Source organism: Mesitornis unicolor, unplaced genomic scaffold, assembly GCF_000695765.1.
Source record: "Mesitornis unicolor isolate BGI_N332 unplaced genomic scaffold, ASM69576v1 scaffold14574, whole genome shotgun sequence".
Classification (NCBI taxonomy): Eukaryota; Metazoa; Chordata; class Aves; order Mesitornithiformes; family Mesitornithidae; genus Mesitornis; species Mesitornis unicolor.
This window is the reverse complement of record NW_010182156.1, coordinates 255-23,644: the sequence shown is the minus strand read 5'-3', so window position 1 is coordinate 23,644 and position 23,390 is coordinate 255. Positions and strand designations below refer to the sequence as shown.

The window sequence follows — 23,390 nt, the reverse complement described above, 5'->3', positions numbered from 1 at the left end:
TTTTAAATGTATTTTTAAGCGAATAAAAATTCAAAGGTGTGTGAAGGTCACAGTTTAATTGAAGAGTGGTCCTTGATCAGACAAGAGCTTTAGGGCAGCTGCGAGTGCTCTGTGAAAGTCTGTAGTCCTAGGCTTTATCTGGCTTATTACTGTCAGAAACTTAAATGGTTTTAATGGTTTTTAAGGAGCCTGGGATTGACTTTATTTCAGCAGAGGTGCACCTGGTGGAAGTAATGTCTTACTGCAATTTAATATCTTTTAAAAAAAAAAGAGAAAAAAAGAAAAATCCTAGTGTTTGGTAGGCCAAAACTTGAGGTTCTTTAAAAAGGAAAAAACCAGTCCTGTTCTCCAGAGCAGCCATTGATCACTTCTGAAAACGGATCTTGAGGAAGGCATCATGGAGGAACGTTTCTCCTATACGATACATGAGAGCAACTGAAACAAACTTCACTCAGTGTCATACACCAACATCCATAACTCATTGTTTTCAGGGTGCCTCAGCTATTATGTTTTCAATATTTTGCATAAATACAGGAAGGGTAACTCTAAATGACCCTAGTCCAATCCTGAGGTCTGTTAAGTGCCAGAGGAAGTGCTTTATGCACTTGCACTGACACCATACGTTAAATCCTCTTGCCATCCACATTAGAGCCACAAGAGCATCCTCTGCAAGCTGCACATGTGTGTGGGAGAAACCTTTTATGCCAAAAGGTTCTCCTTAGATAGCATGGGGGGTAACCACATGGTCACCATTCCTGCCACTGACAGGAGTCCCTCCCTGCCACGAGCCACCAAACCAGAAAGGGGAGCTCTGTGACTCGTGTGTATTGGCTTCCTCCACTGCCCGTTGGGAACAGCCGCCCGGTTGTGGCAGGTGTGTGCGTTTGTGCAGTCACTTGCAGAGGTGAGGTCTGGGTGTGTGGTGCCTCTGGCGAAACACTTCCCTTGGTGTTCTCCTGTACGGGGATCCACTCCCTGCTCGGCTGCCTTCAGGTGTGCATCAGTGCAGTCCAGGTTACAGCCAGGCACATTCCACTGTCCACTCAACTAACAAATCTGACCTGGTTTTTATAAATGAAGCCTCCTGTGGAGTGGTAGCTTGCTCATCCATTTGCCAGTGCTCTGCGACCCTTTTAGGCTTTGTTTTCAAAGTACGGATCTATAACGATCTGTTTAGAACATTTGGTTTTGACCATTGATTTTGAATGGGACGCTTTGTTTTAGATGGGTAGTTTTGACCTCTCTTGTCCATACAGCATAATCTGCAACTGGGACAGCACTGTCGGATACGTTACAGCAGAACATACGTGACAGCAGAGTGAGTGGCCAGCTTACCCACACAAGGTCTCCCAACTCCCTGGGACCGATAGCCCCGCGGACACACACAGCGGTAACTTCCTCGAGTGTTCTCACAGATCTGGTTATAGCGGCACTGGTGGGTCCCATCCCGGCATTCGTCGATGTCTGCAAGCAACAAGGCAAGGGGAAGCAGGCAGATTTTTCTTGAAACTTCTTACAGTTACTTGAACTTCTTGATGCGAAGAAATGCAGTTTAGCCACAAGTGAATTTGGCCTCTATGTAGATTTGGCCTCTGAATGTACACTTATCTTACCTGGTGCTACGATTAGGCATTGCTCTGTAACAGTTTGTGTTAAGAATCACATTCTGTGTTTCACAATCTGAAAGCAGGTTTTGAACAGACAGATAAATTTTTTCAACCATATTGCATTTACACACACTTCTTCCATTAATTTTCAAAACTTTTCATTGAAGTTTCCCCAAGAGACACAACCCATCTTCTTGTCATATCCCACTAGAAAAAAAGATCTGGTAGTATGTATCACATCAGTTATGATTGAAAACATCCCTGGTAAGCAGCAAGGACCATTCCTCTCGATTCAGAGTTCCCGAGACAAACTCTTAAAGCATTCGCGCATGGGGCAAAACATTTCCGTCAGTGAGCAATTTCTAGGATTCAAGATGCTGAGGAAAACCTTACTGTTCTTAAGAGAATGGAAAGCTATAGGTGGCAAGGATAAATCTAATCTTTTAAAACAATTACAAAGAAGTTAAATACACACGCTCCTATAAACAAAGAAAAACTGGTGCCTTAATATGTGCAAGTCTTAGTCCATCTGCAGTTATTATCTCAAAGACCATTATTGTTTTAAACTCATGATTGTTCCTGTGCTTACCACCATTGTGCAGTCCACAAACACTTCCACTCACCAAAGCAAGTGCCATTTTCTGCTTTGCTCATTCCACTGGGACACAGATCAATGCACTTATAGCCACCACGGGTGTTTTTGCAGAGCTGATCAGGCCTGCATACATTCTGCCTGCACTCGTTTATATCTGATTTAAAAAAGAAAAAAAGATAAAAAAAGGAAATTACTGCTCCCTTACGCTCCATTCCTAAGAGCAGACTATCCCACTATAATTACACTGTCCACGTGCATTTTACTGCATTTCACGCACAGAAATCAGGCTGCCCAGTTCCCCCTTCCTCTGGCTTTTAGCCATGCTTTACCAACAAATCCAGCAATACACACAGAAGTACATAATCCATAGCAGGGTTTCCATTCAAGAAGGTTTCTTATAATAAATGTAGGAATAAATACACGTTGAACTATGACCACTGGGAAGAGGGAGCGAACATGCCATAATTCATGCGTACCCATGCATTTTCTGCCCTTCAGCTGGTATCCTGGGTCACAACCACAGTGGAAGCTTCCTATAGTATTGAAGCAGCGCTGGTGACAGGAGTTGGACTCTTGGCACTCATTGACATCTGTTGAACAACACAAGTCTTTGATAGCACAGCAGCGAATCGCCTGGGCGTCATTTACCCGAGCAGTGTTTTGGCTGAGCTCTCGGCTCTAGTTGCTGCACTACTGAGGTGAGCTGAGAAGCCTTTACTTTTCTCATTTCTTTGTAAAAGAAAATGCACGTGGGACACAAAACCAGGAACGTTAGCTTATTCCCTGATAGGATTTTAAATTTATTTCTAAAGGTGGAAAAAAGCAAAAGGTTTAAAAAAAAACAACCAACAAACAAACACAAAAAGAAAACAAAGCCTCCAAAAGCACAACCTTAATAATGAAAACTTATAACCACCTTAGTTGGAGACACATCTTTTAAAAAGTTACTCTCAATTGTCTGAAAGACGGCGTTTTCAGTTTACGAAAGCTAGCACCAAAGCCCTCTCCATACCTTGGCAGCTAAGTCCATCAGCTGTCCTCCTGAACCCGCTCCCACACCTGACCACGCAGCGGTACGAGCCAATGGTGTTTTCACAGTCCTGGCCAGCGTGGCAGGCATGGCCACCTAATGCACACTCATCAATATCTGGAATCAAAAACAAGCTGTAAACCTCACTATGTCAAAATGAAACACAGCTTAAGTAGTGGCTTGAGCATGATCAGCTATGAAAGTTGATTGCAAATACATTCAGATAGGAAATAATTGTAATACCACCAATACATCATATTCTTATACTGAGAAAATGGCCCAGCCTGAAGAGAACATTTCCCTAGTGATCAAGGTGCCGTGGGGCTTTTTGTACCCACCCTGTACAGCAACACCTCTTACCCTGACACGTTCTGCCATCCGCAGAGATGGAGAGGCCTTTCGGACAGGAGCAGTAGTAAGACCCTACGGCGTTATGGCAGGTGTGGGAACAAGGATTTCGCACAGCACATTCATCCTCATCTGGAACAAGGGAAAGTTTGAGAAACCAGTGAGACTTCACAAGAAAGTACACCGAACAAACCCTTCATCAGAGGGGTACACCTGGTAGAGCCCACAGGGCTACACCGAGCAGTGGAGCGGCTTCCCAGAAGCAGTTCAGCAGCGCACGCTCCTCTCCTGCTGTTACGGGTACCAAACCCACACTAACGCACCCTGCTGGACTCTCACGTTAGCAGTGATGAAAATTTGATACAGTCTTTTCCAGAGAACCACTTTATGCGAGAACAGAGGGGTTTCAGCGTTAGTGACTTGAGACTTCCTAGATCCACGGGCACAGATTATTACATTTTCCATATTAAAGCTTCAGAACTCGTACTGTTTCACAGACAGTGCTGCACATGGAAAGTTATTTAACAACTTTATTTTCAGCTTTCCTGGTTTTAATTTTTTTTATGGTGTAATGTATCTTCTTTGATTTCCTTAATTTATAAGCCTTTAAGAGGCAATGAAATAAATCCACAAAAGTATTGTTCCCTAAAACAAGACGTGACTGGGTCATCTAAAGGAGACAGCTCAAACGCTCGTGACCTCCTTCACTTCCAGCCCTCAAGCAGGAGCAGTCTGGTTTTCAGTGGGCTGTTGGCCAGGCTGCCAACGCTCGTCCTTCCCTCCACAGATCACGGAGGTGCTTCATCACTTTGCAGGCTCAGAGATACTGTGGCTTCACGTCCCCTGGTGGCAGCTGAGGTGGTGATGAAGAGCTGTCCATTATACTCTAGGGGAGTGCAGAGGTGAAGCTCCATCGGCCTTTAGATCGACATCCTTTCATCAGTGGTAACTTACACTTTTTGAAGTACGTACTGCACGCTTTGAAACTCTGGAGAAAAGTGACAGAGATTCTGGTGGCTGAATAGTACACCCAGCTCTGGGGCTGCCAGCACAGGACAGACATGGACCTCTTAGAGCAAGTCCAGAGGAGGCCACGGAAATGGTCAGAGGGCTGGGACACCTCTGCTAGAGAGAAAGGCTGAGAGAGTTGGGGTGGTTCAGCCTAGGGAATAGAAGGCTCTAAGGAGACCTTATAGTGGCTTTCCAGTATATAATGGGAAGAAAGATGGAGTGCGACTTTATACCAAGGCCTGTACGGGCCCTGCTAAAGGGACAGGACAAGGGGCAACGGTTTTAAACTAAAAGAGGGTAGATTTAGATTGGAAATAAAGAATAAAATTTTTACTGTGAGGGTGGTGAGGCACTGGCACAGGTTGCCCAGGGAAGCTGTGGATGCCCCCTCCCTGGCAGTGTTCAAGGCCAGGTTGGATGGGGCTCTGAGCAGCCTGGGCTGGTGGAGGTGTCCCTGCCCATGGCAGGGGTTGGACTGGAGGAGCTTTAAGGACCCTCCCAACCCAAACCATGCTCCGAGACTGTGATTACAGACTGCCCTTGCCACATCATTACCTGAACAGTACGGCCCAGTTGAGTCCAAGCCAAACCCGGCAGGGCACTGATTGCTGCGATCTCCTGTACGGGAAAGGAAGCACATGTTATTTGTGGATAAAAATACAGCTGTTTCATTGCTTTTTAAAATCCCTTTAAGAATTGCAGCCCAGCTATTTATAAACGATTTATTATACTTGGACACTAAAATAGAAACTTTCAAAATCCAGACTTCAGTGGTTTTTCCGCTTTGGCACTAGAAGTCAGCAGTACATGGCTTTTGCTGTTGTGAAGAATTTTAATCAGGTGGAGGGTTTCCCTCAGAGTGACTGCAAGTGGCATCCCAGCGTAACACATCCTGCAAGGTTTCTGCAAATTGTCGTTATTAAAAGAATAAAGACCATTCGGTTTCCCTTCACCTAAAAGGAGGGCAATGAACCCAAACCAAACCAATGACCGCGTCACTGCAGTCACTGCAGAAGAACACGAGTGCGTATTACGTACTGCAATGGAGAACTCCAGGAGAGACTGCTCAAAGGCCATGTGTATTGTGCTGCTTGAAAATTGATTCAATAAATATGAATTTATGTTTTTTTAAAGCAGCATATTAATTGCTGGAAGAAATAAATGCCAGTTCAGAAGAGGTGCAGCCAGATTTACGTATAGGCATAACCTGGTCTGGAGACTCCTTTTCTCAGACCTCTCTCTTTTTAAAATGGAAAAAAAAAAAAAACCTAAACTGATTTGGATTTCAGATTGCACAGTGAGTTCATTCTGGCAAATGGGAAAATCACTATTTCCCTTCATTTAGAATGTCATGATTGAAAGGAAAGACTGAGGTAGGCAATCCCCACTGTTTCATTTACTTTCAAACCTGAGTTATTTAATTTGAAAGATGATGTTAAGCTTTACTGTGTAAAGAAAGCCCAAATAGCACATAAAAAAATAACAGGACATTCTGCTGATCGATTATGGCTTCTCAACGGAAAACCCGCTTCCACAAACCCATGCCCTGTTCCCGAGGATCACGCAGGTCACAGCTCAGTCAAGCCAGCAGTCAGTGCTGCCAGGGCACAGTACGGGTGGATGGAGCTGCTGCCTTGCTGCCACCGGCTCAGGACTCACCAGGTTTACACACCACACGTGAGCACGTGTCTGCACCGCACACCCGTGCACTGCTCGTGTCTGGCCTTAAAAATACAGCCACAAACTACCAGCAAAGTTTTCAAGCTGCAGCTCAGCATCTTGTTTTCTGTATATGCCAAGTAATTCCCAGAGAAGTTCAACCTGAGCTATGGCTTAGGACATTTTATCCATTTTAGTGCTGCATGTTGCATGTTCTTCCCCCTCATTACTACCCTACTTACATTTATGTGGGTCTTGCTGTGAGAAGGAAATACACAGCTATATAAAACTAAATCCAAACATAAAAACTCACCACCATTTGACCCCCCTCAAAAGTGACAGTAATTTAATTTTATAGAACACAAGGAAATGGAGAAATATTTTAGGTTGACTGTCTGAAGGTACTGGTCATGCTAGCAGCAGTGCCAGCAAACGCAGACGTACATCACCGATGAGAACTACAGGGGAAGAGCAAGTGCACCCCGCAGCAGATTTTAGAGACTATGGGTGTGCTGACTAGACACGTAGGTCCCAGGATCTACAACAAAGTTACCCAAGTTTCACAGCATTTCTTCTTTCAGGGCCATAACCAGCTTTTAAGAACACAGGTAATGAATTCTAGGAAGACAGGATATTACTTATCAATTGTTTCATTTCTGTAAAATATTAAAACAGTACCTTTTGCAATGGAAGCGTGGATTTTAAAAGCCACCGCTTCTTCCAGTGGGTCGTACTCTGCTGCAATAGAGGAAGCGTGGAGTGTTTGCACCAAGAACGGCATCTTCCCTTTACTGTGGTCATAGGTGATCGTGTGGTTCCACATGTAGGGAACACTAACTCCATCAACGGTGAAGAGACGAGTGGAGTGGGCATAGAGCTGCCCAGGGCCAGTCTGAATGTAGTCTTCTGTGTAATCCTGAAACAGCAAGATCCAGGCATCAGCCAGAGGACAGACACCACCACTGTGGGCTTCGTAGGTAGCAGAACGAGATGTATCCTGAGAACAAGCTGCATTTCACACAACACGCAGCCTCTTGACTCCTATTTTAACCGCTGAAGCTTAACAGCACCTGGTGTACTCAGGCTGTGGTACTGAGGATCCTGGAGATGGAGGCTACAGCAAAATATTCCCTAAAAACCTGAAAAGTATCATATTGCTCAATAATAATCTTTTGAGGTCTTAATTAACTTTTTTTGCACTGTAAGTCAGATGCTGACAATGTGTGAAATAATCAGTAAACTTCTACCGCTGCATAAAGTTATAAATATTGGACACACTACACACTGCAGTGTATCAAAACATCAACTCATGTATATTTTCTAGATTGTGGGATTAATATATTAAAACATTTTTGCTGGTTACCTACCACTAGCTAATTACCACCTTTATAGAAGCAACTTTTAAATTTTACAGTAAAACCAATTATCAAGCACCTGGTTTCACACCAGAATTCCAATGCAATGCATTACATTAAGCAGAATGTTTTTCATGTCTTCCACTAAACCAAAACCAGTTCCTTTGAACGGCATCTTTCTACCAGGAGTACAAGGTCGGTGACAGAAGCTGTGTTACTAGGAGTAGTAGAGAATACCTCCTAGAAACAACAGGCAGAGCAGTCCCGCAGCGAGGTGATAACCGTCTGCCATTCGATCACACAAACTGCCCCCCAATCATTTTGAAAAGGTTCACAGAGAAGTGCTGTTCTTTGAAAAAGCAAATCCTGTAAATATTCCAGCTGAATTGCGTGACAGGACTGTTTGCCGTAAGAGATACCTCCACTAGACAAAGTTTTGATGCTAGAGCAGAGAAAGGAGCCTGTCGTTAACAGCACCATGACAGCAGGCATGGTAAGAGCACGTAAAATAATACCCTGTGATGTAATCTGATTCAGAATATGTTAACCCCCTGTATTTGCAACTTTATCAGTCACAGGAATGTTTCTCTGCCAGGCTACATATAATTGCAGCTGCACACAAATTCTCAGTAATATTCAGAAAGTGCTGCAAGGTGCCGTGGCACAAAAGAGCTGGTGCCACCCTCAGGGAAGCCAAGGAGTCAGAGAGGTTGCAGGTGTACCTGTACAGCTTCTAACACCTAACATCTCGAGGGACCAATACTCCCTTCCTGACGGCCATGGTTTGCAAAGCCAATGTTAACTAACATCTGTCGATGAAACCAGGCACAAAGCAAGTTACAAACAGTAACACAGGCTTCAGGACTTAGCGTGACTGCTTTAAGGCAGTCTGGACACAGAGAGAAGCGGGGGATGTCTCGAGCAGCTTTACCTTCACGTTGACATCAGCTGCTGACTGGAGCTGCAGCACATGGCCGCTCACAACGACATCCAGCAGCAAGGCTCCCTCCGAGTCCACACCCCGGGCGATGTGGGTCATCCGCAGAATCTCACCTATGGATGGATTTATACCACTGATTTATAAAACATCCGAACCAGAGCCTCATGGCAGCCACACAGTACCTGAACTGGGGCCCCCTGACCAGCTGTACTACACTATTGCCTATATACACCATGCCTACAATAAAAACATTACATGTTTCAAATTACAGCTCTGAAAGCTGTATTTCAGCCTCAGAGGGCCATAAGCATCCAGGAAATACTGGCGTAAGCACAAGTCTCAGGATTCAGCCGCAATGACGTGGTACTTTGTAAGCAATGCAGCATCTACCAAGCTTATTGGGAACAGAAAGAGGTGGTAGAGCACCAGTTGCAAACTCCACTTGAGTTTCTCTCTTGAAGATGGCATCAGTAAGCGTAAACCCATTCATTGCCTCTCCGATTTCTTTTGCAGTTGTCCAATAAATGGGGCTGAGCACAGAAACAAGCTTTCTCATCGCAGGACCTGAAAGAAATGGGACGTAACAGTTGAGAGCTTTGTTCCTAACATCACACGACCCACATCCGCAGGAGTTAAATATGAAGGCCTAAAACTAGTGCAACCCTTAAGATTTAAACCAGAATAAAATGTGTATTGGCATATTGAGAGGAATAATTTTACAAATATCAATGCACTAGAAATAAATACTGAAGATTCCTGTTTCCCTCCCCCGTCTATGAAAAGTTTAGATCAGTTTCCTCAGTAACACTTAATGAAATGAAGTGGTGAAAACCAACGTTGCACAGAATTCAGCCCGGCTTGAGGGAAAAGTGGTAAAAAGTTTAAAAAAAGCCTACCAATGCTCCGAGGGACGTTTGTGATCTTTGCTTGTATCACTTGAGTTTCAGAGTCAGGGCTGTTTGTTACTGTGGCGTTCAGAAAAGCAACTCCAAATTCGATATCGTTGATATTTCCGATGATGCTGCCCTTGGCACGTGAAGGGCCACCTGTGCAGGGAGAGGAGAGTGCAAGAGGGGAAGAAGAAGCCTCACGTGAACACTCTGCTGTCTGACACACTGGGGGAGAGAAAATTCAGAAATATTGTCCAACATTTTAAGGATATTTCTGCATATATTACTGTATTATTTGCAAGAGTGAAGCTCACAACCTGCAAATAACAGGATGTTCTGTATATGCGGTCTGAGATAAATTCATAGGAACGGGGGAATCACCCCACACACTCCCCTTGCCTGAAAAACAATTGCTTAACAGCATCCTCTGGTGCTGCTCACAAAACATTTATCCAGCTGAAGTTGCAGGGGAGATTTAGGCCAAAAAAATTAAATTCCTTGGTCAACTGGCCAAGACTCGGGAGAGCACCAGTCGGATTAGGAGTGCCAGGGGCTTTTACCACAGCCACTGCACACGGGCTGTGAATGAACTCACCAGGACAGGCTCGGGTGTTGCACCTGGATATCTGGGAGGAGTCTCCAGGACAAGGACGGCCATGATTTAACGGGGCTGGATTGCTGCACAGGCGGATTCGGGTCTGCTCTCCTCCTCCACAAGAAGTGGAGCACTGGCTCCATGTCTGCCACTGCCCCCAGTTTCCATCCACTGAAGAAATAAAGGATGAAGAAAGCAACTTTTCATTACAAATGTTTCAGGCTGTATCAGTGGTGCTTTAGTGTCTCTCTGTTCTGATGGCACCAACTGAAGAAAGCAACTTTTCATTACAAATGTTTCGGGCTGCATCAGTGGTGCTTTAGTGTCATTCTGTCCTGATGGCACCAATGTGAGGGAGAAAAGAAACAGCTAAAAGGATGACAAAAACACCTTAAAGGGCAGGCATGAACACCTCTCGCCTCAGAACCACACCGCCTGTGCTGGAGACGACGAGTCTTCTCCAGGGGCTGTTTCCAGGATAAAGGGTGGAGATTTAGCAAGAGCTGGGTCAAATTCTTCCCTGTGTCATGTTGGAGAGGTGCCAACCATTTCATGGCTGACCAATGACACCAACACGAATTTGTGGGTGTTTAGTAAGTCTCTGACAGTGTGGTTTATCTGCTGTATTGCTGATACTGGTCCTGAATATGTAAGTTCTGATTGCCCCATAGTTATGTATTGTCAATAAATCTACTGTCTGCTCTGATCATTGCTGGATTTAAACCACGTGAGCTGAGCGTGAACCACTTCCTCTCTCCTGGATTACGTCACAATACTTCACTGGGAGCCTTGTAAACTGTATGTACTGTAAAAACTAAATAGAATTGCTAGGCTTAGGAGAGATTTTTCATACAGTGTTTTGAATTATTCCACCTCGTTTTCGGAAAATCTAACATGTGAAGCAGGAAAATCATCACAAGGGGACAGCCACTTAACAAACATGACGTGTACCCTGAAGTCTTGCACAGAAAGCTGCACTGACTTTCTCTGTGAGGCTGTGCACTTACCAGGGCACAGCTCAGCGCTGCATCTCTGGACCTGCATGTCCGCCCCTGCACAGGCCCTTCCACCGCTGGCGGGGCGAGGATTGTCACAGGTCCGGTACCGCCTCATCTGGCCTCCGTTGCACGTTCGACTGCAAGTTCCCCAACTACTCCATGGGCCCCAGTTGCCATGAACTGTAAAGTAAGTCAGATTTTATCTGTCTTCCTCTGAATAACAGATACTTAAAAAACCAGACAGTCAAGCTAGGAGAATACTTGTATTGGAGAGTAACTTTTTAAATTCTTTTCCCAAAATAAAAGACCAGACTATTAAAGATCTAAGAAAGTTATCTTGTCCAGCATTCAGCGATTTCTCAGAGTACATTAACCAACTCCAGAACATCACTGTTCATAGTAAGTGTGCAGCACATATGATTAACCGAGTGAGTAGCTGCACGCTTCCAGATGGAGCGAGCTGCACTGTGCAGTGCTGCCTGAGAGGGCGGTGGTAACTTTAGAGAGGTGCACGGCCTCTGCCAGCCCGGCAAGACCTTACACACCAGCTGCTCCTGGCTTGTCCTCCTGAGAGTTAATGTTCAAAACGTCCCAGTCGTGCTTTCAGTCTTGCCAGGCAGCTAATACCACTTGCCTGTATTCAGACTCCCTAATTTTTGTGGGAGCATGGGATTTGGGCAGGGCTCCCTTCATCTCGTGCATCCATACAAAGCCAGTAAGTGGAGAAGCAGCCCAACACAAAGCACTTACTTGGACAAGGATCGCTGTTGCAAAAATCAATGTGGATGTCGTTTCCTTCACATCTGTGACCCCCAAATTGCGGGGCTGGGTCTGAGCAGTGGCGCGTTCTCTGCCTGCTGCCTCCTCCGCAGGACACGGTGCAGGCACTCCAGCTGCTCCACGTGGCCCACTTCCCGTCCACTAGTGAGAAAGGCATAGCATGGTACAGTTACAGTCTCTGACACGAGAAATAACCAAGTGAATCAGTGCTACTTCAGGGTAAAACTGACTGCAGGATATTACTGACTCTCTCTGTAGAACATCTAAGCTACACAGGGATTTCTGCACAGGTATTTTCAGGGGTGAAACTGGAGAAAAGCATGAACTGTCTTTTAAATAATGTGTAAGCCTGACCAGAATCATAGTAAGGGATTACTCAGTCCTCAAGCTCAGTCACTCTCACGTTTTTAGGTCTCTGTGAGCAAGCTGAACCATATACAAAGCAGTCCCTGAAGTTACCACAGTGGACAGACAGCCAGTATGAGTGCCATCCCAAAAACCTGGTCTTCACTCATGCGTCCTCCTCTGGTTGCAGCTGCACTGTCTGAAGACTTAACCACAACCACCTTCTCACCACTCCTTCCTCACCAATCTTTGCTTTACTGGCTCAGATGTTTATAGGAGTTATTACCACATTAACTCACAGGAGACAGGTTTAAGCTGTTGGAGAGCAGGGTCTTTGATCTCCCAAGACACGGTGACACAAAGTGCTACAGCTGTGCCTGTGTGAGCACTTAAGTTGGGGGTCAAGAAGAGGCCGGTCAGTCTCAAACCAGCTGTGAGCAACAGCACCCTCAGCAGCAGCACATCAAGCCAAATGAACACACCACATCGAGCCCCCAGTTGCTTCAGCACCACAAGGTCAGGTCTCTCTTCTACCAGTTGACAGTCACAGTGGGGACCCAGCTCAGGGTCTGGCATGTGCAAAACGGAGCGTGAAGCCAGGATTTATTCTGAATAGCTCCACATTCCGCTTCGTGAAATTTTCCTTCATCACCCCTGCACTCGGTCAAATACAGAGGTCGTATTTCAAAAATGCGAATTTTCCTATCCAGTCATGAAGGACTCATTGACATGTGCATGAAAAGGATAAATGAACAGCAGAGCCTAGGAAAGTTTAAAAGAGAAATGCTTAGGAAACCTGTAATGTAACTGCCAAGGATTTAAAATGCTGCTTTTGCACAGTGGCAGGGTAAGGAAGAGATATAAGGACAGGAGGAGACATCCCATGTTAGGTCTATAGAGGGATGATAAAGACAGTGACAAGGGCCAGTCAAAATAAAAGGCTTGAATGGGATTGTTTCCAGGGCCTACACCTTCAGAACTGGAAAGCTTTTGATATACACAAAGTAGAATTTGGAGAGGAAACGAGTCTGCCACTGTTGTGTGTCCAACACATCCTACCTGGGCAGCGCCTCTTGTTGCAAACCTGCATCTGCACGTCAGCCCCCTGGCAGGGCGAGCCAGGGCCAGTCAAAATAAAAGGCTTGAATGGGATTGTTTCCAGGGCCTACACCTTCAGAACTGGAAAGCTTTTGATATACACAAAGTAGAATTTGGAGAGGAAACGAGTCTGCCACTGTTGTGTGTCCAACACATCCTACCTGGGCAGCGCCTCTTGTTGCAAACCTGCATCTGCACGTCAGCCCCCTGGCAGGGCGAGCCGGCGTGGGACGGCGGGGGGTTATTGCAGAGCCTCAGCCGCGTCTGAGTCCCCTTCCCGCAGGTCTCGCTGCACGGACCCCACGGCTGCCAGGAGCTCCACTCGCCATCAACTGCAAAGGCAGCATAGCTGTAAAACTGCTCAAACTACACAGCTGCTTTAACTTCAAATTACAGCTGTGTTGTTTAATATCAATAAATGAAATATCCTAAATAAGCCCTTGAAAAAAATCTTTGCCTTAAGCAACAGTTGAAACAGATTAATACTTCTCAAAAGAGAGGTAATTTTTGTTTTAAATACATAACTTCACCCAACTACAACCTGGGAATACCAGAACTGAACACCTGATTAAATCTGGTGCTGTCATGAGTCTCCTGGCTCTGACTGCCCTGTGCCAGGCTGAAGGGCTTGGCAGGGAAAGGGCTGTGCTAGCCAAGAGCTGGCACACCATGGTGGTGGTAGGACTGATTTTGTTGCCAAGATCTAGAGAAAGTAATCTCTTAGACGGTGGATGAACATTTAGCATTGTGGTGGTAGCAAAACCAGTGGAAAAGGGAAGAATCAATATAATAGAATTTGTATAGAAGGAAACACACGGATGGTGAATAAATGCGGGTTATGAATAAACTACAACCTGTCAAATGCAGGAGGTTCCACCAAGACAGGAGGGAAACCTGAACATTCAGCTAGTTAGGAGATAGAGATGGCTGAAAATTACAAATATAGAGGAAAACATACTGACGTCTTAAATTATTAACCATTATATTTTATATGGCTTTTAACAGTTGGTTTTCTTTTCATTTTAATTGGCTTTGCACAGTAGATTTAGAGCAGTGAGTTTTACTCTGTGAGCACATTGGTAACTAACACTGAAAAACAGAAATACAAACCTAACATTTTTATTGGAGGAGAGAAATTGCTGAAAATTTTCCTTGCACTCACTTTTGTGACTCATGTTCCCAAGAACTACTCCCATTCAATACATTACAAGCGAGATTAAAATTTGAAAAATCAGAGTTCAATTCTTTTATAATTTAATAATCTGAAACAAGGTGAGAGAATTCAGGTCTTTAAAAAAAGCCTATACAGAAAGCCTCTGATACAACTAATTCTAAACCGACCTCCTCTTACCTGGGCAAGGCCTAACATTACACATGACCAAATCCACAGCACTGCCACCACAGGGCTTCCCACCGTGCTGAGCTGCTGGGTCACTGCAGGTTCTGGTTCTGGTCCTGTTACCTTGTCCACAGCTCTTGGAACACTCCTCCCATAGCCCCCACTCTGACCAGTTGCCATCCACTAAAAAACCAGAAAACCACACAGTTTTAATTAAAAAATGTTTACTGACATTTCCTCTTCCTTTCCACAAAAGTAAAAACGGATTCCAACTTCCTAGGAAAATCACTCGGTCACAGAGATCCGTGGTGGTAACGGCTCGCTCTTAGGGCAATTAACATTAGGCACATGCAAAGTCTCAGTTCACTGGTAACACACCTGGGCACGGTTTGTTGTGGCAGCTGCGTACGTCTGTACTGGGCCCCTCACACCACCGCCCGCCGTTTGCCGGGAGAGGGCTGTTGCACTGACGGACTCGCTCCTGAACGCCTTGCCCACAGGTCACACTGCAAGCTCGCCATTCAAGCCACTCCGAAAATCCACCATGCACTGCAAGGGGGAAAATGATGCTGTTTGTAACATGCTTGTGCCCGTAACTCTCAGACTGATACAGCAAAGTGATAAATGCACTTCATGAGCCACACTTGGAAATTCAACTCACTCCACATCTTCATTACTGCAGAAATATCTTACTACAGTTCCAAGGACACTTCAGCTGCTCTGCAACACTTACTGCTTATGCTCCTAAATGCTTCTCTTTAGGGGCACATTTAAGTTATTTCTTCTGAGGATGTGATCTAGTTCAAGACCTTGTCATTACCATTTCTGTCTCTCATTGGTCTCACGCAGCTGGATGAGTATAATGAACAGAACGTCACGAAACATAAACCCACTGACATCTCAGACTACGCTTATCATGTTCCCAGTGCGCGTATGGAAGATAAGATAAAACATCTTATCTGTGTTATACGGGTAAGATAAAATCTTGATATATTCTCTACCAGTTTGATAGCTGCTATCCCATATTTTGAGCACCTACCCTGGACAGTCAGCGGTACTCTAAGAAGAACAGATCCCATGAGATTCCTCGCTACACACTCATATTCAGACGTGTCTTCCTTCTGTGCGGCCACAATACGCAAGGAGCCGTTAGACAGGACGGTCACCCTCTCGTCGCCCACAACCGGACGACCCTGGCGGGACCATCCGATGGCTGGAGGAGGCTCTCCGCTCGCCTGGCAGTTCAGCATGGCCGTGGCACCAGCTTCAACAACTGTCTCGACTGGTTCAACACTAATGACTGGAGGACCTGAAAGAGAAAGGTTTCTTTAGGCAACAGCACATTTTTTGTGTATATTTTGGGTATATTTTTTTCATTACATTAAATATTAAATGTCTGGTCAGAACGAGGGCAAAAGAAATCTGGAGTCAGTTAACTTTGACTGACATTATTGTTGATCTTCCACTGCCAAAATACGTGCAAATGAAAACGACAGTGATAAGCTCTTTTCAACATGCAGCAACCTGAGGACCAAAACTGGGATCAAGGCCTGACTACATGAGCACACAGAGTGACCTTTTTTGCTAAAATGTGTTGCTTTTCCTTAAACCTGCAGGAAGATGCTGTTAATCATGTCCAGATGCAACTGAGACACCCATAACAGATCCATACTGCTTGAGGCTGTAATAGAAAAGAGATGTTCAGAAATTCTACCACTAGTGAAAAAATAATTCTGAAATATTATTCCTGCCAAAAATAAAATATTGTCAGTGAAAGCTGGGATTCACGTCACATAACTCTCTTAATTTAAAATTTAAAGAGTGCAACGCAGTTTTACAGCCATCCTCTCGAGCCATTTAAGAGAAAAAAGCCCTTTCAGAAGGCTGAGATCCACCCCACTCTACGGTGGTTTCTAAGATGAGGCTGAATCATCCTTCACATCCTTCTCTGCTTTGACCTCAGGCACAAGCTTAGATTAGACTCTTCAACACTAGTGATGAAAGAGGAGATTAATCTTAACCTACAGCACAGTGCCCAACCTCCAAAACTCCATCAGAGGCTGCATACACCTATTCAAACAGAGGTCATCGCTCCAACTGAGCGCACTGCACTCATCCCTTGGAGTCTTACTCTGCAGCGTCAGTGTCAGCCTGCGTTCCACCACACCAGCGTCATTGGTAGCCACGCACTTGTAGTCACCAGCATCTTCATTCTAGAGAACAAAAAGCAAACAGCCAACACGTGAGCAACGAGGGCTTCCCTTTAACAGCGCACCTCCTGCAAGGGAATTTCTGCAACAAAACATGGCATGCCCTGGATATTAAAGGGCATGCCATTAGGTTCTAGATGAGCTCAACATTTTGCCTTTATCAACATTAAGCTGATATTATGAATTAGTTTTATTATTCCATTTTTATTTCCTTCAACTCCTTAACGCTGAGGATAAGTTGTTTTTAAACTTAACTGAACTCAAGGGAGCTATTATTTTTAAACCAATTTCAAAATGCAGACATGAGTTTACAGGGGGGGAAAAAAGGGGTCTTCCATTCATATTAGGCATTTCCATACTAAGACCTTGGCACGTGGAGAATGCAGTTGCTTTTCAGCTGCCCTGACTTTGTAGAACCCTGGCTCTTAAGGTCAAAAGCAAAAGTCCCATTTAATTGGGCAGGAGCAAGATTTCACACACCAACAATTAGTACATATTTTCAGTCCTTCTGACAATTAGAGAGAACAACAGCCCCCTGGGGGGTTTGTCACAGTAATCTGAGTCTAACTCTAGTCTGAATTAAAACATTTGTTTAAGGGAAAAGCAGCAGTGGACTAAATGTCTGGCCTCACTCAGAACAGTACGATCTGGAACACCTTTACTACCCAAGTACAACGGAGAAACACATGGTCACAGAGCAGCGCCTCACCACAGTGCCGTAGATAGCGAGAGAACCATTGTTGAGCTGTCGGATCCTGTTGCTAATCTGAACACCGACTCCTTTCTTGCTCCACTGGATGGTTGGAGGCGGATCTCCTCGGACTTCACAATTCAACACGGCATTGCCACCCAAGGGCTCAATTCGGCTAGAGTGGTAATCCCCTTTGAAGACTGGAGGCTCTGAAAAAACAAGTGATGGCAGAGAAACAGCAGAGTCAAAATAAAAGGCAATTGCTGGTAAGGACCGTTCACCCCTGACTTTAAGACTTTCTGAAGTATGAATTTCAACCGGTTTCTTTTTTTTCCATTTAGCCATAGACAAGGTACCAAATACTAGGGGTAATGGCTTTAAACTGAAAGAGAGTAAGCTTAGATTAGATATTAAAAAGAAATTCTTTACTGTGAGGGTGGTGAGGCCCTGGCACAGGTTGCCCAGGGAAGCTGTGGATGCCCCCTCCCTGGCAGTGTCCAAGGCCAGGTTGGATGGGGCTTTGAGCAGCCTGGGCTGGTGGAGGTGTCCCTGCCCATGGCAGGGGTTGGACTGGAGGAGCTTTAAGGACCCTTCCAACCCAAACCATGCTGCGATCCTCCTATCAAAGCAGACAGCTGTATGAAACCATCCAACAGCGACCACAACAGCTGTTACCTTACATACCTTTGACATACACAAACCCGATAGCTTTGATCGAGCCGACCGTGTTTTCTGCTGTGCACACGTAGGTACCAGAATCATCTTTGGACACCTTTTCAATGACAAGTTCGCTGTGTCCGTTTACATCATCGTACTGTGCTGAAGGCAGAACACACAGTAAAGGCTTACTTCAGTGGTTTTAAATGTATACATGTCAGTGACTGCTGTGCCATTAGACTGCTTGTATTACAGCATGATTCAGCAACACAGCTCAACGGCACTTGCTGTTTCATTTCTGAGACACCTCAGAAATGCACAGCAAAGCCCCTGCAGTGACGTTTGCTCACACGTGTGTATTCACTTAAGCTGTCTCTTAATTTGGAGCTTTGTGCATCTGCATTCTAAGAACTGCTGAGGTTGTCTTCATATTTAAAAGAAATAGCATTATCTGTTGGATGTTGAGTAAATATAACCTGATACTGAATGTTTTTAATGTGTTATATTATTGGCTACAGAAGAGGAAGAATTTCTTAATTTATCTTCCTCACAGCTTTGTTTCAGAGGCAATTTAACGACATGACCGAGTAATACTGAAGATATTCCTTACACAATCACTGCCTAACAAGTTTGTTCTCTCTTCCTTATCCTAAACTAACTGCAATGCTGTGCAGGGGAAAACAGCTCTAGACCAGTAAGGCCCAGTGTTACCCACCTGGAATGATGTTATTGTTAAAGGTCCATGTTATTTTTGGTACTGGTATCCCAGTTGCTTTGCAAGTTAATCTGAGCTGTTCTCCTTTGGTCAGAGCTACATCTCCAGGAAGTTCAGTAAAAGCTGGAAGCACATGAACTATCAGGGTGACAGTGTGTGTGTCTTCTCCTGCAGCGTTGTTGGCAATACAGGTGTAACTGCCAGAATCTTCAGGCTGAAAGCAAGCACGTTGAGGAAATGTCAACTGTGATATATCCCACACAGCACCACTGCTCGTAACAATACAAGAATCTCAAAAGATGTGGAACAAGCAGTCAGTGGAAATGCTCATCTGAACTCTTTTACTTCCCCTGAATTTGAAAGATGACCTACACTTTTTGACTTTCCCGAGAAAGTATCACTACAAATTTTTCACAGATATTTCACTCCTCAGTGGAAAAAGAAACATTTTAAAGACTTTGGAACATTAAGAACAAGAAAACAAAATAAAACAAAGGCTAATCCAGAAGTGGGTGAAAATGAAGAGAAGCAGGGCGTTATTACTGCCAAACCTGTCAGGCTGTAGCTTAGATTTAGGGAACTTACAACAACATTGTCCACAATGAGGTCTCCATCTGGTGCAGCCTGGTATTTTCCTACTATCTCTGTTAACAGCGTATTGTCCTTCTTCCAGATTATTGTTGGTGTTGGAATCCCATCAGCCACACAGGGTAGAACAGCCTGGGAATCCTCTGTGACCGTGTACTGTGCCTCTGTGTTGTGGATCTTGGGGGGAACTGTGAGGAGGTTCATTGAAAAGTTTTACCTCTATGCATTATCCAAGCACCGTTGTCACAGCCTACTGTACTGGACTGAGCCACCGTCTGGCTCTATGGCATAATTTCTTGTCTCCATTAACAACCACCATTAAACATGCCAAAAAAATGTGTGAAATACTTAACAAAGTATAAACTGAGTTAAGGAAATGTAATGTTCTTCCTAAATTCAAGCAACTGGCTGATGCTGCAACCCACTAAAGCTCATCCATGAAAAGCAGCACAGTTTTCCTGAACTTCCCCTTCCATCCAAGCTCCTTACACTCCGTAGGTTCATGCTGTAACGCACATGGTTTCTGTGCAGTCCCACTTACTGTGCACGGTGAGCTCCGTGCTGGAGCTGCTGGACCCCGCCGGGTTTGCTGCTATGCAGGTGTAACGGCCGGTGTCGCTGGGCTGCACAAACACGATCTGCAGCGCACCGCTGCTAAGAATTCTTCTTCGAATGGACTCCGATATTTGCTGTCCATCTTTATGCCAGCTGATCTCCGGCCCAGGGTAGCCTTCAGCCTCGCATTGCAGAGTGACAGGTTGATCAACAGGGACAACGTATTCCTTGTTGTAGGACTTGATAATAGGAGGAACTAAAAAGAATTAAGAAAATTCTGGAAATAATTATATGTTTCAAGAAGCATGGAATGCTTCATCTGTTAGTGAAAATAATCTTAAAAGCCTATTTTGATCCTAAAGCAGACAGACAGCTGGAGGGAATAAACCTCCTGGGCTCTGTTCAGCATCGCATCAAACAAGAAAGCATTAGGTCCATTACTATTGCCCAGAATTGTTTTGACTAACAGAAAGCATGCACAAATTTCTTGTCTGTAAATCACTACAAGAGTTTAAAAGATGATTTACCTTGAACTTTCAGTTTGATTTTCCCCAGTGCGGTGCCAGCTGGATTTTGAGCAACACACATGTAAGTGCCAGCATCTTCAACAGTTGATTTTGCAATCTGTAAACTGCCACTGGGAAGAACCATGTAACTGTTACCTAAAAATAAAATAAAATAAAGCACGACACATTTTTGTATTGTTTTGTGTTCCTTATATAGGTTCCTTATATCTAACTTTGAATAGTCAGAACAGAGAGAATAGGTTTCTGAGCTACAGCTTTAAGAGGATACCTGTTGTGATTACATTGATGCCCTCCTTTTGCCATGTTATTATGGGTCGAGGTGTACCCGTCGCTTCACATGGTAGCAGAATGGGATTGTTCACAATGACATCAAGTGCCCCTGGCTGCGGGTGGATAACTGGTGGTTCTGTGGAATGAAATAAAGAGGATGTTTAACAGTATGTTTAACCTTCAAAGCTACAAAGTACAGAACATGCTAAACACTGCATAACCTGAGAGCCTGAGGAGGCTGAGTTAGCGATGGCTGTATTCTGCCATCCTTAAGAAGAGCTCAGTGGAAGTGCTTCTAAATATAACAAACATGCTCAGCACGAGTGTGAGTACAGAGTGTGGCCTTCGTGCAATCTGCCATCACAGATACATTTTGACTTACCAAAAAGCAAAGAAACAAAAACCGTACAAAAATAAAAGAGAGCAGCCTGGATTGGGGGTGTCTACCCAAGGTACCCGAGTTGTAACACACAGAGCAGTGACTTTGTGAATAATGAGAACATCCCCAAGACAGTTCAGCTGAGCAAGACGCTGCCTGTGATGGTCCGCTCTGGCCTCACCATTACCCTGCAGCCCAGGGATGTATTAAATGGACAACGTTTGCTGACAGGATGCACGTGCTCTTCAGCTCCCACCTTACCCTGAATGCGAAGCGTGGCATGCCTATGAGCCGAGCCGGCTGCATTCCGGGCCACGCAGGTGTAGCGGCCTGCGTGCGCCAGCTGAGCAGCAGGGATTTCAACAGCACCTGCAGCAGAGAGAGGGTGCGTTACAACACACACCGGAGTCCTGGATTCACAGTCCAATTCTCTCACAGCACCCATCTTCAGAGGTCTGTATTTTCATTCTAAGAAGATGGGGGGGTTGTTTGGAGGATTGTTCGCATGTATATATTTATTTATTCCAGATGTGCACAGATGCACCCTTTCACTGATTTTTTGCAGCTGAGCTCCAGTCGCACACGGTACCTGAAGAGAGAATCCGGTAGCCATCTCCTCTGGGAAGCAACTTCATGCCATTTTTGGTCCAATGAACTGAGGGGACAGGAACCCCTGATGCGGTGCAGGAAATTACTACTGGAGACAGCTTTGTTACCAAAAGGTCTGTGGCTTCATCTGCTATGGATGGGGGCACTAAAAACGAAGATCAGCGTAAAGGTTACTTGCCCATTTTCATTTTTATGAATTCTCAAAAATAACTTATCTTTCTTGGGAATACCAGAGACTTATGGATATCAGTATCATAAAAGAATGATATATAAATCTCATCTCAACATTGGAAAGCCCTGAAGAAATTCTAGGTGCTGTACACATGTAATAGCAATGTCCCCTCTACCTTGGACTGTGAGCTCAACTGCTCTTTGATCTTCTCCTGCTTCATTTGATGCAGAGCACTCATAGACAGCAGTGTCATCCACAGTGGGAGAAATGATTACTAAGGAACCTGAAGACAGAAGTCTGAACAAAGAAAAGAGAAGAAAGGAAAAGCCACTGAGATACTTCTTTTCTTCTCAGGTAATCAGACCACTGAATTTGCTGGCTATACAAGATGACATTTAAGCATGGCCAGATTTTTAAACTACCAAAATCATCCCTGAAAACTTTAAACCCATGGTGAAAAGAAAACATTTCTCACCTGTACGTATTCTGGTTCTGGTCAACATTAAGCAGGTGCTCATTCTTTTTCCAGCTAATTGCTGGTCTGGGAATTCCAGTGGTTTCACAAGGCAAAGTGGTCTGCACATTCACAATAACTGTAATATTCGTATGTCCAGGAGCAATAGTTGGAGGAACTATGGACAAACAAAGCCTAATTATTCAGAATAATTATAACATGCACAACATACATACATACATATATATTTTTATATAGAGAGAGAGAGAGAGCTGAACTGCCTGAACACATTTAATTGTGTTTTTTAAAAGAGAACTTGACAGTAGTAAACTTACTAAACAACTAGCATGGGATATGTGAAGTCTTTCTACCTTCAGTGTACAAGGAGCAAGTATTGTCTTTTCATGAACATGCTGTAAATGCCTTTTTTTTTTAAGAGCACAACTAAAAAGGGGCTAAACTTCAAATTAGATTTGGCAAAACAAGAAAAATCATGTAACTGGACTTCCGACTTGTAAAAACACACACTTATCTAAACCCAAAGCTTTTACCAAGAACCTGCAGATCAATTCGTTTGCGCTCAGTGCCAGCTGCATTGGTTGCCATACACACATATCTTCCTGTGTCAGTAACGTGCGCTGAGTGGATGTGGAGAGATCCATTCTCTAACATGGAATATCTGAAACAAAGCCAGGCATTATCCTTACTATCTGATCAACAGAACCATCCTGGTGCTACCACCCTGGTAGCATAGAAGGAAAAGACCACTCAGGGTATGCAACAAATAGCCTGAACATGTGGTGTGTTCAACTGGACACAGTTTTGTCATTGACTGCACTTATTCTGACTTCACCCTTTCACCGTTTTCCAGAGGAATGACGAAATCTAGCTGACATAGCAATTCCACATAAATGGTGACAGACCTGCAGAAAATATCCAAAAAGCCCTCTTTTATGGTTTCTCATTTGTCCTT

At 44.5% G+C, this 23,390-nt stretch overlaps 1 protein-coding gene across 1 annotated transcript in view; it reads right to left on the bottom strand.

The window, feature by feature from the left end:
* The window catches only part of LOC104539999 (hemicentin-1-like), a gene marked incomplete at its 5' end in the record, with an annotated part of 29,678 nt that extends 6,582 nt beyond the window's left edge, over positions 1 to 23,096 (bottom strand). Inside the window, 30 exons of the mRNA XM_010183684.1 lie at positions 1,336 to 1,464; positions 2,231 to 2,356; positions 2,679 to 2,792; positions 3,215 to 3,349; positions 3,593 to 3,712; positions 5,147 to 5,209; positions 6,929 to 7,166; positions 8,537 to 8,658; positions 8,972 to 9,109; positions 9,442 to 9,591; positions 10,031 to 10,201; positions 11,038 to 11,208; positions 11,779 to 11,949; positions 13,413 to 13,583; positions 14,603 to 14,773; positions 14,969 to 15,139; positions 15,630 to 15,899; positions 16,722 to 16,803; positions 17,510 to 17,700; positions 18,176 to 18,310; positions 18,864 to 19,077; positions 19,449 to 19,639; positions 19,993 to 20,262; positions 20,534 to 20,668; positions 20,802 to 20,939; positions 21,444 to 21,551; positions 21,772 to 21,936; positions 22,139 to 22,260; positions 22,439 to 22,595; positions 22,969 to 23,096. Of these exons, the coding sequence (XP_010181986.1) occupies positions 1,336 to 1,464; positions 2,231 to 2,356; positions 2,679 to 2,792; positions 3,215 to 3,349; positions 3,593 to 3,712; positions 5,147 to 5,209; positions 6,929 to 7,166; positions 8,537 to 8,658; positions 8,972 to 9,109; positions 9,442 to 9,591; positions 10,031 to 10,201; positions 11,038 to 11,208; positions 11,779 to 11,949; positions 13,413 to 13,583; positions 14,603 to 14,773; positions 14,969 to 15,139; positions 15,630 to 15,899; positions 16,722 to 16,803; positions 17,510 to 17,700; positions 18,176 to 18,310; positions 18,864 to 19,077; positions 19,449 to 19,639; positions 19,993 to 20,262; positions 20,534 to 20,668; positions 20,802 to 20,939; positions 21,444 to 21,551; positions 21,772 to 21,936; positions 22,139 to 22,260; positions 22,439 to 22,595; positions 22,969 to 23,096 (4,667 nt within the window). The remainder of the gene's footprint in view (positions 1 to 1,335; positions 1,465 to 2,230; positions 2,357 to 2,678; positions 2,793 to 3,214; positions 3,350 to 3,592; positions 3,713 to 5,146; positions 5,210 to 6,928; positions 7,167 to 8,536; positions 8,659 to 8,971; positions 9,110 to 9,441; positions 9,592 to 10,030; positions 10,202 to 11,037; positions 11,209 to 11,778; positions 11,950 to 13,412; positions 13,584 to 14,602; positions 14,774 to 14,968; positions 15,140 to 15,629; positions 15,900 to 16,721; positions 16,804 to 17,509; positions 17,701 to 18,175; positions 18,311 to 18,863; positions 19,078 to 19,448; positions 19,640 to 19,992; positions 20,263 to 20,533; positions 20,669 to 20,801; positions 20,940 to 21,443; positions 21,552 to 21,771; positions 21,937 to 22,138; positions 22,261 to 22,438; positions 22,596 to 22,968) is intronic.
* Between the last annotated feature and the right edge of the window lie 294 nt (positions 23,097 to 23,390).